Source organism: Stigmatopora argus, chromosome 6, assembly GCF_051989625.1.
Source record: "Stigmatopora argus isolate UIUO_Sarg chromosome 6, RoL_Sarg_1.0, whole genome shotgun sequence".
Taxonomy (NCBI): domain Eukaryota; kingdom Metazoa; phylum Chordata; class Actinopteri; order Syngnathiformes; family Syngnathidae; genus Stigmatopora; species Stigmatopora argus.
In genome coordinates this window covers 6,906,505-6,922,454 of record NC_135392.1, presented here as the reverse complement: position 1 = coordinate 6,922,454, position 15,950 = coordinate 6,906,505, and the positions used below count along the sequence as shown (strand labels likewise).

Below are 15,950 nucleotides of genomic sequence, written 5' to 3'. Positions count from 1 at the left end.
TTCACTTGACCTGAAGATGTTTTGACAACTAAAGTCTGATCATACTAGACGATGGTTGGACTTGGTAAAACTCCTGTTTAGTATAATGTACCACCTAATTTTTAATAGATGCTTAAAATGTGCATTATTTCATTAGAATTGTAGGGACAAACACAATTTTGTTTTGGTTTCCGACTTTGGGAGTGCATTGGTGCAATTGACCACGTTGAAAAATTGTTGAAATAGCTTGAATTAAATAAAGGCATTCATATAGTACATAGTTTTTCTGCAACCCGCGTGCTTCCAATTAGTGTACGGTAGAGTTCTAAAATTTAGCACACCTCGAGAAATCCCAACACCGGCAAAATTGGCTCCTGACTTTGACTTGGACTGACCAGTTGAGTTGTGAAAGTGTCACAGTTTGTTTTCCTCTCTTATACTCTTTGTTTTCATGACAGATGGCTGCTGTAAACGGTTGTCTCTGTGTCACTGGTTTAGTGACCGAGTTTCTTTTGGATAGATTATGTCACTGTAAAGCCTTCTGCCCTACAATTAGCCAATCCCTCTCCATACACTTTCAGTTTTACATAACTACTTCAATAGAGGGTTGCACTTTGACTTATTGTACATACTGTACAATGGCTAATCTTACATTACTTCAATGGGCTGAAACACCCTGTGTTTAATCAACAACAGCATATCTCTTTGGTCTTCTTTTATTGGATTGGATTGGATTGGATTGGATTGGATAACTTTATTCATCCCGTATTCGGGAAATTTCATTGAGACAGTAGCAAGAGGGTCAGAATGCAGATACAGGAAAGGCATACTTACACATAGTTACAAGTTAGACAATACAGTCGCAAAGTCCGCAGAACAACAAAGCAAAAGCACAAAGTTCAAAGCAAAGCAAAGTTTATGGGATCATTAAGAATCACCAAATCAAATCATTATGACAGAAAAGTAGCAAAAACACAAAACGAGCAAGAGCGGACGGAGCTACCGCCACCGGCTGCCAATTGAGCGGCGCCATCTTGGTTGCGGTAGCAAAAATGGATACAGACTGTATTTCATTATAATTTGCTCCTCAATATAAGTCACACCAGCCAAAGAATACACAATGAAGAAAGGAAAGTTTTATCACCTAACTTCTTGTCCCCAATCAGCAATCTTATTGAAGGTGCCAATAACATGACGTTTCACTGTCAGCAAACTTTTGCATGGTATTTTGCATGGACATGTTTGTGTTGTTGTGCTGCGAATGTGTGTGCATTTGCTGTAACTCAATGCATGAGTATTAACTTTCTCTGATTGCATCTGTTTGTTGTAACACTCATCACTGCAAACAGCAGCTGGATCAGAACCAGCCTGAGAAGTTGTTGGAGGACCAGAAAAGGGTAGGTGCACTTAGCCATATGCATAGAAGATGGTCATCATTTAAACAAATAAAACTATTCATAATTTAAAAAAAGAAAAAAAGACTGAAAAACATTGATTATTCAAAAAATTAGCAAAAAATATTGAATATTCAATTGAAGACTTGTTTTGAGGCGGCTATCATCCATGACCAATTACTTTGGTCAAGTTTGTGAGAACCACCAACTGCACTACAGCTTGAGTCAAGTCCTCCACTGTGGCAAAGCAATTTTGCAGCACGGTCCTGGTAGGAGTGAACAAAATACTTGATGAAATTTGGAAAATCCTTGAGGAAAAAGTTAGACTCAAATGAGTCTTAAAGCACTACTAACTTCTGGAGAAAGGCATGATTTACTTTTCACACTTACTATCTAATCTTATCGTGACCTTTGAGAGCAGAGCTTCAGGAGCATGGCTTGCATAATAATTTGTTGGGGATCGCAACGGTTTTTCAGACTTGTCACTTAATCACACAAATACACGCGAGTGAACACGCGTCCTCTCACATTTTCATCACGGCGTCCCATGGGTTGTCTCTTCAGGTAGCCACGGGCTGCCGTTGCTATAACAACAGCAAAGTCGTGCAGCTTAATGCTCAACAGTTGATGAGTCACCGTGCGAGGGATTTGGCCTCAGGTCTGTCTTAGGAGAGACCACATCTTTAGACGTCACTGAGCTGGGTCACATATGATGAGAATCACAATTTCGGCTGAGCGCTTGGCAACTGACGTAAATTGTGGTTTATGCTCATGTTTGGACCGTTTCAAATATTCAGGAAGCTCCGAAAAGTTAAGGAGCCTGCACAAAGCAATGACGAAGAAATCGTGTTTTGATGAAACTCCACCGCACACGACTGATTCTGAGCGTTCCCTGTTACCTAACCGCCCCTCCTGCCACATGGCTAAAATTATGTCAGTGCATTTTTCCTTTCTTTGCTTCTGATAGGGCGAGGCACTGAGGCAGATTCTGGTGAACCGTTACTATGGCAACTTCCATCGGAGTGGTGGGCGGAGGGACAGCTTGACGTCATTCAGCAGTGGCCCCCTCAGCCCTGTAGGACCCAGCAAAAAACAGTCAGGTGGTTAACAGTTATACTGAATGCACAGTTCTTTCCTGATTTCATATATCACATTAGATTGTAGAATGATGTGGTTAAGAGTTTTACTGAATGCACAGTTCTTTCTTGATTTCATATATCACATTAGATTGTCGACTGATGTGTTTAACGACATTACAGAGGGACATTAAAACGTTAATTTCAAAATCTGTAGTGCGCAAGGCTAGTATTTACAGTTTTAGGAAATACGGTCCCGTTAGAAAGTTTCCTTATCTTTGGCCAAAATAGGCAAGCCTCATGTATTTGTAGTAAAACAAATGTTTCTCAGCATGTTATGCAAGGACGGCGCTCCCTGTCTGACCCTGAGCTCTTATCGTTTTCAGTTTGTGCACAGAACTGCTCTTTGAGCACGACACGCACCACACACTTATCACAGTCTGATAGCACTGTCACTGTATTATGGGCTGCAGTCAAAATACCCAATTCCCTCTGCCCAATGCTGTACCTTGAATTTGTTGGTGCTGAATAATAACGTGTGTCATGTAATATTGGATCTGGATTTCAAAGGAAGTATTGATGCCAATTACCTGTTTTGGACTTCCACCGCGAGCACACTGTTGATGTTCAGTTGTAGTCCGTCATGTGGTCTAAGATGAAAAATGCTTGGACAGTGTAATGCATTTTGTGGTGTGTCTATGGGCAAGACATTCATTTCTTTTTGTGTCTGTGTGTTGTAAAAAGGAACCACATCCAAGACGTAAAAAAATCAGTTTAGCTTTAAAAGTCCTTTTCACCAGCTGTTGTTTAATTAATTATTTTTTATTTAAATATGTATGCTTAAAAGCATGTACTTAAATTTGGCTGGATTTACGTTTCCAAACTTGCGTCACAATTGTGGTTCGTGTTACTGTTACATATAATTGCTCGTCCTGTCTAATTATGATGCTTTATTTATTATTAAAACATACATACTTAGTTAATGTAGAGCAATGATAATTTACACTTTAGAAACATCGACTTATGTAGGTAGTCTACTAAAATGGTAGAATTTCACCTGATGGCTGTTTTACTATCACTGAAAGTAGATATCCTATTTTATATTTATGAATAATGGAATTCCTTTTGATCTGAATGGGCAATGACTTGAGATTTGTGTTTTGAGTCATGAGAGCGGTCACAAAACAACAAAAGTGACTCAAACCATTATCTTCTATTTCAGTATAGCCCATGTATTGTTTGAATATATTGTACAGGTTTCTGTCAGTAGTACGTTGATTGGGTGATGAAATTCCGCTTGAATACCAGAACAAAAAACCTGAGCCTCAGAAATTCAAAACATGTCTACTTTTTGATTTAATGCTTACGCGTTGATCTGTGCTGTTTTTTTTAGTGCTAGCAGGCCCTGGGGGACTTAGCCGTGGGGAAATGAGCTTGGCAGAGGTGCAGTGCCACTTGGACAAAGAAGGAGCTTCTGATCTGGTTATTGATCTCATTATGAACACCACCAGTGACAGAGTCTTCCAAGAAAGCATTCTCCTGGCAATTGCTTTACTTGAGGGTGGAAACACTACTATCCAGGTCAGTATGTCCCAGGCCCCATAATGCGCCAGTACATGATTTGCCAAACATATTATCAAAATTTGTCAAGGTCCTCACTGTTGGTTGTTCTGCAGTATAATGCATGGCTCTATGAGTGTATATAGGTCAGTATGCCGCTATGGCTTCACACATGGATTACATAAGGCAGTCCCCCATACTATTTGTACTATTTCAATTATCTTTAAAACTTCACTAAGACTTTGTCGGATATATTAAAAAAATATGTATATCTATATGTATATATATGTATATCTATGTGTACGTATATGTATATCTATATGTATGTACGTATATGTATATCTATATGTATGTACGTATATGTATATCTATATGTATGTACGTATATCTATATCTATATGTATGTACGTATATCTATATCTATATGTATGTACGTATATGTGTATATGTATGTACGTATATGTGTATATGTATGTACGTATATGTGTATATGTATGTACGTATATGTGTATATGTATGTACGTATATGTGTATATGTATGTACGTATATGTGTATATGTATATGTATGTACGTACGTATATGTATGTACGTGTGTGTGTGTGTGTGTGTGTGTATATATATATAGTGTGTGTGCGCGTGTGTGTGTGTAACTGTGTGGCATTTTCTGTATTTTATAATGCTATAGATTCTGCTTATACTCCTACATATACTCTTATAGCATCTTATGTGTTGTATTTTTTTGTGTTTTTTCCATGTGTCTATTTATTTTTTGGTGTGTGTCTTGTGATCAGTCTGACGATCTATGTGTTGTTGTGCAATCATGGGGCTCGTATAATCAGATTACAGTGAGGAAGTTGCTGCGGTGGAGATAATGCTTTGGCTTCACACGGCTGCGGCAGAGCTGCATCACGTGATAGGTTTGTTACATAAAGCCTGTGTGAATGAACAATGAGGAATGTCTCAGCCTTCAAAACATTCCTGCTCCCACTCCCTCGACTTCTCTTGCCGGCCCAAAGTGGGTCATTCTGGGCCTCCGGAAGTGGGCCAGTGGGGGGGAGAAGGTGGAGGAAACTGGGAGAATACAGTAGAGGGATTGAAACGTAACCAGAGTTCCCTTCTCCCTGCTATTCCCAAGTTATCATGAATGTAACGGGAACTTCCACAGAGAGCAAAAATGTGCCTTTCCATTTGACAGAAGCATGCTCAGTTACTTTTTTGTTGTTCGCTCTCAGGAAAAGATTAAACTTATATCAACTCAAGTTAACCTTTGCCTTTCGCTGACCTGCCAGTCTGTGCACCTGTCAGAACTTCATTAAGTTGCTCTCCCCTAACACTGTTAACTATTTACTTATGACCTTCGAAGGGAACACAAATAAACCAGTGGGCCAGATACCTCTATTGTAAAAAGGCACTGCACCTCAGCCAAGCTGGATATGTACTAATGCCTTCTAGAGCTTTTCAGGCTTTTAGCGAGTTTCACATTCCAGTTTTTCATCAAATTTCGTGGATTTTTAACTGTGCGAATAGAATAGAAATTGTGATGCTTCTCTGTCTGGGAAGAAAAGACGCTACGCACTTGTAAAATCTCCTGCCAAATAGAGTATTTTACTATCATTTTGCAAATATGATGAAATAGGTGACGGCTCCAAACGCGGAGGCAGCCTTTCCATTTGGTCCGCAAGTGGTGCTGCCTGACATGAAGGAGGGGAGGAGGCAAAGAGAGTATAAATAGCTGTTACATAATATCCCTTTGTTGATGCCAAGTCGCAGAGCAGAAGGAGAGAAAGGGAAACGCTATGACCTTGTTTTTCAGCAGTCCGCCTCCACCTCGCACCTCTCCTCTCCGTCTCATTCCAATCAGAGTTTGTCACCATGGATACAGACAGGCTGTGTTTACCCAACACGACAGCGGGCAGGGGCTGGGGTGTTTGCGCTCTCTCTCTCCTACCATCATTTTCTTGTATTTGTGCTTCTCCATCATCTCCTTGACCACTGTAACTTCATACATCACGTCATCCTCTCAGTAGGCTATCTTTTGTCATTGATATCCCATCCCAGACGAGGTGCTGTGTCAAAACTATTGTCATTCTGAGTGTGGCTCTATCAGAGCTGGTAGAATAGTCATGACTTTGTATGACAATTTTATCCTTGTCTGGCCGCCATCAGTCAAATACAATGTATTTCACCCAGGAAAATGCATACGTCTGTTGCACTGACTGAAATGCCTTGCCGAGACCACGTTGAACTACACACAAATGTGTTTCTATGGTTCAATTAACATGCAAATGCAAATATGGTTATGCAACTCTGGCAAAGACTTCAGGCTTTCTGAGAGCTTGTGTGACATGCAGGTGTGTCTTTTGAACATTGGCATGTGCCCGTTGCCAGAGACAGCTGACCGACTTTTTAAAAGTTCATGGGTGTGGAAGCGCCGTCCTGCTTGTGTGTGCTTGTGCTGGAAAGTATGTGCGTGTGACTTACGTAATGATACTGGGTGTGTTTGTGGCGCTGGGGTAGGGTATGCAATGGTGAGTGCTCGTTTCTCCACACACTGTGGTTCATTCGATTGCCAACTTACCCCTGCGTCACTTTAGCTGCCTAATGTATGACGTGTAGACATGGGCCTTCTGCCTCCCATCAGCTAGTGCCGCAGACACGCTGCGAGATTGAAGGTGAAAGCAACTCGCTACACTCAGCCCCCCACTGTCATCAGGGTTGTTTATTGAATGACGGCCTCACTCAGCAACTCCCTTCGCCTTCTCCCTCCCTCCATCGTCTGCTATCTACTTGTCCCTGAGTGTTGACGGTGCGTACGTGCAAAAGATCTCCTTCGTAGTGGTGGAGGTCTGAGGTGGGGAGGCGCAAGAGTCAATGGAATCCGCTGCAGGGCACAATCCCCAAATTCATTGCCTAAGTAGATTCAAAGTTACTGTTAGGAATTGTTCAGTTTCCTGATGAAGCGGCTTTTTTATTTGAATGTGCTTGTAGAATACTTAAACATGGTCATTTGGTGATCAGATACTTTTAAAAAAAAGACCGGAAAATATATATTTTTTCCCCTCATTCTTGCCTTCAGTAGCCCAGTTTTGTATTTAACCTGGAAAGACAGGTGGTTACATAACCTTGGTTGGCCTAGATACTGTCTGACAGAGTATTCTGTGTCTCATCCTCTTTTTCAGACAACTGCTTTCTCCACGCCCCTTTTTTTTATTTTCCTTTTCCTTCTGGTTTGCTTTTTTTTTTGCACATTTTAACTCTGTTTCCCCATGTCTATTTTTTCTGTGAAAGTAGGCCAGGCTTCTCTCTCGTGTCAGTTTTCACCCTGTTTATGAGGTTAGCTGGCCTCCGCTGGGTGAGGCCTTTGCAAAGGGTGCTATAGATAAGTAATGTTATATAATCAAAACAAGAGTCCAGTGGGCTATCCGGGACATACTGTACATTATGTTGAATACCCTAATTCCGAATGACACTATTCCTAAACAAAAACTCAGCTGAGCTCTGCTTCTACCTAAGTGACAATTGTTTGATTACTTTTAATAACAGTTAAAATTGTGCCACATGAGTCAACCTGGTCCTTTTATCTTCATAATTGAGTTGCGCAAACTTGAATGATCAAGTTTTAGATTAAAACCCAAGTTTCTGAGGAAGCTAGACACGAAAATATAAATTGTTTGAATGTGAAATTTTAACTTGTGCAGACTTATCTATCTTATCTATTTAGTCTCGCAATCGAATATGTAATATCTGTAGAAAGCATTGACAGAGACGCTCTACAAAATGAAGATAATAAACTGATAGAAATAGATTAACAACATTTTTTTCTAAGTTGTGAATATGGGTCAGTGTTAACGATAGTGTTTTGGAAGCAGAGAAAATCTTACTAGTCCTTTTTGAATACCACTGAGAAGCTATAGTTTCCTTAACCTCTTTTTAGACCATGCATCTACGCATATATGCATTTCAGTGCTTCCTCATTAGGGTCACAGGTGATCTGGAGCCTCTTTCAATGTACTACTCGCCATTGAGTTATGCGCTGGACTGCTTTTACTACACTGCTAACTTTGTCATCTTTTCTTAATCTTGTGTCTCCAGCGTTCATTCTTCTGCCGTCTGACAGAAGACAAAAAGTCTGAAAAGTTTTTTCGGGTGTTCTACGACCACATGAAGCTGGCACAGCTAGAGATCAAAGCTACAGTGACAGTAAATACTAGCGACCTTGGAAACAGGAAAAGAGATTACGACACTCAGGACAAAGACATTCCCATCCGCAAAAAAAGTTTGTGGTTACCCGTTTGAAGATTTTTTTTTTCTTGTTTCCTTTCCATGCTCCTCCTATGATTTGAAAGGTGTTAGTATTTCATGTTCAGAATAGTAGCAATAAGGCCGATTTTAGTCAAATTTTAGCTCAAACATTCAAATCAGTATATTTTTTCCATTTGCTATTATTTTCATAATGTTGAACACATTGCTAGTCTATCAAGGAACACCAACCACAATTTTGCACAAGTTGGCTAATCTACTACTAAATATTGCCAGGCCTATGATTTTACTCCAGAATGATAAAAATGTACTGCAGTATAAAATTGTCCATAAATATTTGCAACATTAGGTGTCAAGGTCAAGCCACCAATATCATTACCCAAGTCGGTGAGCTATTCTCCTTATGAGAAGTGCAGTGAAATAAATTTAAAATACTTTTTTTCAAGTTCAAATTGATCATGATTTTGACTAAAACCCCAACAATATTTGGAACACCAACCAATCAACCCATACTCATATTCCAAATAAAATACTTCTGTTTGTGCTTGTGCAGCAAGAGAATCATCAGTTGTCATGACAGAAGAAGTGCGAGAACAATTACTTGAAGCCTCATCTGCCACCAAGAAAGCTTTTAACTCTTACCGACGCGAGGCCGACCCAGAGGAGCATTTCACCTCAGCAGAAGGCCAACCCAGCACGGGGGACAAGAATCAGGATGATGGGGAGATGAGCTACGTTATCGTTATTATGCAGCCTATTCTTCGTTTCCTGCAGCTACTTTGTGAGAATCATAACCGTGATCTACAGGTTTGTCCTTTTAGATGTGTCAGATATATTTCATGCGTTGAGCTCATTCTTGACTCCTTAATTCATCTGATACCTTTCCAAGCAATTCATTGTAATAGGCTACAATCATTGCACCTAACATTATGCAAACCACGTGTGACATTTCGTGCGAATGATGTTAATTGTGTTTTTTATGTGTGGTTTTAACTGGTGGAGGGCCCATACCTGACTTTTCTAGCATACAACAATGAAACTCGCTGTTCAAGTTGTTTGTTTTTGTTTGTTTATCTTTTTAGTACGTGTGGCAATATTATTTAAGTACATATTCTGGAGTGGATGTCGTTTTTAGGTGGGGCTGTACATGCGTTATCAAATGCATATATTAGGCTCATTTGGGGGCGGCCCGGCGACTGAGTGGTTAGGGGCGCATCGGCCTCACAGTGGGGGACCTGGGTTCAAATCCAGGTCAGTCCACCTGTGTGGAGTTTGCATGTTCTCCCTGGGCCTGTGTGGGTTTTCTCCGGGTGCTCTGGTTTCCTCCCACATTCCAAAGACATGCATGGTAGGCTGATTAGACACTTTGTGTTTTTGTGTCCTGCTTTTGGCTGGCCACCAATTCAGGGTGTCCCCCACCACTTGCCCAAAGTTAGCTGGAATAGGCTCCAGCACCCCCCACGACTCGAGTGAGGATAAAGTGGTTCAGAAAATGGGATGGGATGGGTTTAAATATTGTTGAAAAATATTCGGAATTAACATTCAATCAATCAATTGAATCCCATGACATACTCCTAAGCTCTCTTAATGACCAATTTGAATTCCTTCATGTCCTCAGAACTTTCTTCGCTGTCAAAACCACAAGAACAACTACAACCTGGTGTGTGAAACCCTTCAGTTTCTGGACTGCATCTGTGGTAGCACCACAGGAGGTCTAGGCTTGTTAGGGCTCTACATCAATGAGAAGAATGTTGCTCTCATCAACCAAACTCTAGAAAGCCTCACTGAATACTGCCAAGGTCCCTGTCATGAAAATCAGGTACACCATAGTCTGTGACAATTCTACTTTGTTCATTCCCTCCATTAATATTCCATCTTTATATGCACTTAACCCAGAATTGCATTGCCACTCACGAGTCCAATGGTATCGATATCATCATTGCTCTGATCCTTAATGACATCAACCCTCTTGGAAAGAAGCGGATGGATCTGGTGCTGGAACTCAAGGTGAGTCGGCATTCATGGTCAATGGATTGGAGGAAAATTTTATATTTAGGCGTCTAAGGGAAATTTAGAAGGTTTTTTTCCCAAAAGCTGTTTCGTACTTCTAGAACAATGCATCCAAGTTGCTGCTTGCCATTATGGAGAGCCGTCATGACAGCGAGAATGCTGAGAGAATCCTTTACAACATGAGACCAAAAGAACTTGTGAGGAACCTTTTTGAAGGACCTCCTTCTTGCTTTTATTTACATCGGCTCCTAAGGCTATAGTTAAAGTGCAAGCCACTCCTAGGGTAAAATGTGTCTCTACAGGTGGAGGTTATCAAAAAAGCCTATCTTCAGGGAGAGGTTGAGTTTGAAGACACAAAGGATGAGGAGGATAATGAGGATGATGAGGACCATGATGCAGCATCTCCCAGAAACGTTGGCCACAACATTTATATCTTAGCTCACCAGGTCTGAATGAAGTACAGACTAAGTCACAATTATCACAGTGTGTTCTCATCATTTTGTATGGTCTTCATACAGCTGGCCCGGCATAATAAGGAGCTGTCCATAATGTTGAAACCTGGGGGAGCCAGCGGAGATGGAGATGAAGCTTTGGAATTTTATGCCAACCACACTGCTCAGATAGAGGTGAGGAAGATACAAGGAGAACCACAGAATTCATTCCCTAACGGCAATCCTACATGTGTCTAGATTGTCCGCCAGGACCGCACCATGGAAGAGATTGTGTTCCCAGTGCCCAACATCTGCGAGTTCCTAACCTCCGAGTCCAAGATTCGAGTCTACTACACCACTGAAAGAGATGAGCAGGGCAGCAAGATCAATGACTTCTTCTTGCGCGCAGAGGACCTCTTCAGTGAGATGAACTGGCAGAAGAAGCTTAGAGGTATAAAGTCCATTAACAGTGTCAATTGTTAAAGAAATTTAAAAATATATTTTTGTTTTAATTACAGGAGAATGGTCATGTATTCTCCAGGTTTAGGGAAAATCCATTTTTTAACTGTATTGTTGCAGGTTTTTAGGTTTTATTTCTTACTATGTTGTTGTTTATTTATATGTAAATTATTTCCTTTTTACGGGCGGCCCGGTGGAGCGAGTGGTTGGCACGTCGGCCTCACAGCTCTGGGGTCCTGGGTTCAAATCCAGGTCACGTCCCACCCTCTGTGGCATTTGCATGTTCTCCCTGGGCCTGCGTGCGTCTCCTCCGGGTACTCCGGTTTCCTCCCACATTCCAAAAACATGCATGGTAGGCTGATTGGATGCTCTAAATTGCCCCTAGGTATGGGTGTGTGTGTGCATGGTTGTCAGTCTCCTTGTGCCCTGCGATCAGCTGGCCACCGATTCAGGGTGTCCCCCGCCTCTGGCCCGGAGTCAGCTGGGATAGGCTCCAGCACCCCCCGTGACCCTAGTGAGGATAAAGCGGTTCAGAACATGATATGAGATTAGATGAGATTTCATTTTACAATGATACAGAAATTTGATGGCTGAAAAGATGGGTTTGACAATTGGACTCTAGTCTAAAATTATCTATTTTAAATGCATACACAAACAGGAAATCACTCCTTTGCATGTTTGCATTTGTGATTTACACTGTCAGAAATATAAAACAGGGACTTTCCGCAATGTCTGTGCTGCAAACAGTTGTGCAGTAACCTTGTGAATCACTAGTAAGAGATTTCTTGCGCATATACGTAAACATCCAAACACAGGCCTGCACCCACGCACTGTCGCATTTGGAGTCCACGTTTAAGCCTGCATACCACGCACAAAGCCATGTTTTGTCTATCACTCCAACAAGCGATAAATTTATTTCCAACTTTTTATCATTCATTCATACACCAAAGTTCAGTTACAATAATAATTTAACTATTGTGTCTCGCTATTATTAACCTTTAGATATGCTGGCTGGCCTATGTTGTTTGTGTGTGTGTGTTTTTTTGTTTTTTTCCTAAACAAAACATGCTTATTAATGCACAAATTAGGAGAGCCCTGTGTGGTCATTGCAGTGCTTTAACACTTTCAGGGACAGTGGACTCTAATGTGGGTGGGTGCTGTTTAAAAAATGACATTTTGAGACCTTTTCCATTTATTGAGCAAGTGACTATTTTAATTTAAAAAAAACAATTACCAATTATTTAAATATATAAATTATTTCCTATTATTGTATTTTCTTGTATTTTTTATAAAAAAGAAATGCATTTATGAATGATTACAATGTTAATAAAAAGTAAAAATACATAATGGCCCCAAAAACACCCTTATGAGTTTTTTTTACAGTTCATTTAAACCAGGCAGACTGGCTTTGAAAGTTTATATTTCAGTGCCATTAACATCGCTAGACGTCCAAACCATTTTGACACGGAGGGGAGAATGAACGTGATAAATCAATTGCCCATGGGTTTTAAAAAAAAACATAATTTGTGCATGAAAGGGTTTAAGCAAGATACATATTTGCTCTGGCATACAACACTTTTTTTTCTTTTACTGTTACTAATGTAAAAGAGTTTGTGTTTATTGAATTGAATTGAATGCTTTTATTGTCATTATACAAGTATAATGAGATTTAAAGCTTTCACACGAAGTGCACAAATAACAACAAGAAACAAACTGACAAATAAATAATAAATAAATAGGAAGTAAGTAAATAAGTAGTCCAAGTGAGATCAGCAGGGTGGAGCGGCCTTGTTCCATCTGAAGTCCAGGATGAGTTCCATGGTTTTGGAGACGTTCGACGCCAAGTTGTTGTGTCATGAACCATGGGTTTATTTTAGTATCTTTAACTCACAAACCATTGTCTCTTCCTCAGCCCGGCCGGTGTTGTACTGGTGTTCCAGAAACATTTCAATTTGGAGCAATGTTTCTTTCAATCTGGCTGTGCTTATGAATCTGCTTGTCTGCTTCTTCTACCCGCTGGAGGGGATACATGGAGGTCAGTTGCTATTGTATGCCCTATCTAATGTCACTGAAGATGTTGTGTTGTGTTGTGTTCCTTGACATTTGAAATAAGTGAGATAAACTAGGCCCGCTTGATGGATGTTGCAATGGGGCTTTAGAGAAGCTGTTAATATTCATTTTAGGTCACAAGCCAGGGTCATACTTAGGTCATGTGCTCAATAATGTAAAACAGGAAGAACGGCGGCTTGATGGCATTCTGTTTTTGCCACAACCTGTTTGTTCTCCTTATGAGGAGTGTCATGACAATGACAAACTATGCCGGCAATTCAGTGTTGTCTTACTGTGGAATGTTTTGTTTTTTATTCTTTTTAAAAATAAAAACAATATAATATATAGTTGAAATGAGGGGCGGCCCCGGTGGCGCGAGTGGTTAGCACGTCGGCCTCACAGCTCTAGGGTCCTGGGTTCAAGTCCAGGTCGGTCCACCTGTGTGTAGTTTGAATGTTCTTCCTGGCCTGTGTGGGTTTCCTCTGGGTACTCCAGTTTCCTCCCACATCCCAAAAACATGCATGGTAGGCTGATTGGACACTCTAAATTGCCCCTAGGTATGGGAGTGAGTGTGCATGGCTGTCCATCTCCTTGTGCCCTTGGCTCCAGCACCCCCCGCGACCCTAATGAGGATAAAGTGGTTCAGAAAATGAGATGAGATATTTAAAATGTTCCAAAAACACATTGTGCAGCCAGCCAGAGCAAAAGACTGAAGAGATTAATCCTTTTTTTATGAGCAAGTGACCCACTGATCTGCTTTTCCCCTAAAGTTCTATCTGCTGACTTCAATCACCTGACCAGGATTAAAGCACAAGACCTGGGAATAACCCTCTCTTTGTTTGAGACACACCCTGTGCACACAGACAAACTCGTTACTCTTAGATTAGTAACCAAACTGCTTTGAGTCACATAGAAGGAGTCATCTTTGGAACTTTTAATGTTTTATTCTGTTTTGCTTGTTTTGATCTCCATTCAAGTGAGTTCTGAGCATGACTAATGTCTGACTGCCTTTTCCCCTCCACACAAAGCATCACGTGAAATGGCAATATAACTTTATCCGGCCGGTTTCAATGAGCACTTTTATTACACTTGGCCTTTGCACTTTGGCACACACTAACACACCCAAACACACTGTCCTCCTTTGTAAAGGGCTTTAGAGTGACGTTATAGTAAGAAATCTAGGGCAGTATGTTCTGCCACACATACCTGCGGTACATACATGTACTGTACGCATGCCTGACTGGCTTTTGGCTGAGTGCTAAGGTTAACATAACACACATGGGTAAGCGCTGCACGCCTGCCACATTCTTCAGTGACAATTTCATTGATGCCTCTAAAGTTGGAACCTGAGCAGTCTCCATCAACAGAAGTCTAAGTTGGTTATTGTAGTTACACATTCTGTAGATAAAAGGCTCTCATTTTGTCTATCAAATCTCTGATGCGACGTGTTGCTCCCTGTTCTTTCCTGATGAATCTTTCAGCCCAAGTATTTTTAGATATGGCTGTTATGTAAGTGGCACCTGTCATATGATCTCTACATGGGTTCAGCGGGAGAGGGAACGAAATAAGGAGAAGGCGGCCGAAAGAGCCAAGAATGGTGGAAAGGAAGTAGCGGGGGAAACATTTTTGACCACTGTGCTATAATTAAATTTTTTAAGATATTTTCCCTCATGCCTATTCTCCCCATTATTTTACCTTTGTGATCGCCCTCCAAACAGGAAAAATGGATGGTGAAAATAGAAAAGAAATCTTATACAGCAGCATTAAGTGGGGTGTGCCCTTTCTTTAGGGTAAAGTATTGAGATTTTGTTTTTTGGTTGTTTTTTTTGTTTTGTCGCAGTGACACGTTGCCACGTAAAATCCTTGAGGAGTTTCATGTGGCGACGTGTCACGTCTTCTCTCGCTAAACTCCAACCCCCACACTCTTAACGCACGTATATAAAATGTATATTCTCTACTGTCAACTACTTTTAGAGGTTATGTAAGTGAATCTTGAAGGGTTCACTCCCACTAACGAAGGCCCCAGGGCTACCTGGAAGCAAGAAAGTAGTTAAAAATATCAAACATTTTACCCACACAAGTTTTTGCTGAGCCGTCTTTATGAGGACTGAACATTTATTTAATATAAAGTGTCTGTTAAGACCATGTCAGCAGTTTCTGCAGGGATTCCATATAATAAACAGTTGGCATGAATTCCTTACAGACACGCTGGACACCCACCTGTCTGCTCTTTTGTGGATGGGGGTCTTGGCAACACTCATTATCGTGATCATCATGCCTCAACCGCTGGGCATTCGAGCTCTTGTCATCATCACTATCCTCCGTCTTATCTTCTCAGTTGGCCTGGAGCCAACACTGTTCCTCCTTGGTGCCTTCAATGTAAGTCTCCCTTTATTTGAAGAGAAAAACATTTTCCAGTGTTGTCTTAACAATGTATATACTAATATGACCCAATATTGGCCATGTGAAATATTATACACATGATTTTAGAACAATGGTTCTTAACCTTGTCCAATCATGAATGACACCCTATTATAACAAGTACGCTTAACCTTACAGGTGTGTAATAAAATCATTTTCCTGATGAGTTTTTTGGGAAACCGAGGCACCTTCAGTCGGGGCTACAAAGCCCTGGTGATGGATTTCGAGTTCCTATACCATTTCATCTACCTGCTCATCTGTAGCCTGGGGGTGTTTGTTCACGTCTTCTTCTACAGTCTTTTGGTGAGGA

The 15,950-nt window shown here is 40.9% G+C and overlaps 1 protein-coding gene across 4 annotated transcripts in view; it reads left to right on the top strand.

Moving 5' to 3' along the window:
* The window catches only part of LOC144075114 (inositol 1,4,5-trisphosphate-gated calcium channel ITPR1-like), a 50,371-nt gene that overhangs the window by 25,663 nt on the left and 8,758 nt on the right, over nucleotides 1-15,950 (top strand). For 2 of the 4 annotated variants that reach the window (XM_077601877.1, XM_077601875.1), the window contains 14 exons: nucleotides 1,329-1,376; nucleotides 2,341-2,473; nucleotides 3,843-4,030; nucleotides 8,103-8,286; nucleotides 8,824-9,077; nucleotides 9,889-10,089; nucleotides 10,167-10,277; nucleotides 10,382-10,477; nucleotides 10,583-10,726; nucleotides 10,799-10,906; nucleotides 10,970-11,162; nucleotides 13,083-13,205; nucleotides 15,423-15,598; nucleotides 15,779-15,943. In XM_077601877.1, the coding sequence (XP_077458003.1) occupies nucleotides 1,329-1,376; nucleotides 2,341-2,473; nucleotides 3,843-4,030; nucleotides 8,103-8,286; nucleotides 8,824-9,077; nucleotides 9,889-10,089; nucleotides 10,167-10,277; nucleotides 10,382-10,477; nucleotides 10,583-10,726; nucleotides 10,799-10,906; nucleotides 10,970-11,162; nucleotides 13,083-13,205; nucleotides 15,423-15,598; nucleotides 15,779-15,943 (2,124 nt within the window). The remainder of the gene's footprint in view (nucleotides 1-1,328; nucleotides 1,377-2,340; nucleotides 2,474-3,842; nucleotides 4,031-8,102; nucleotides 8,287-8,823; nucleotides 9,078-9,888; nucleotides 10,090-10,166; nucleotides 10,278-10,381; nucleotides 10,478-10,582; nucleotides 10,727-10,798; nucleotides 10,907-10,969; nucleotides 11,163-13,082; nucleotides 13,206-15,422; nucleotides 15,599-15,778; nucleotides 15,944-15,950) is intronic. The other 2 variants (XM_077601876.1, XM_077601878.1) reach the window with 2 other exon arrangements.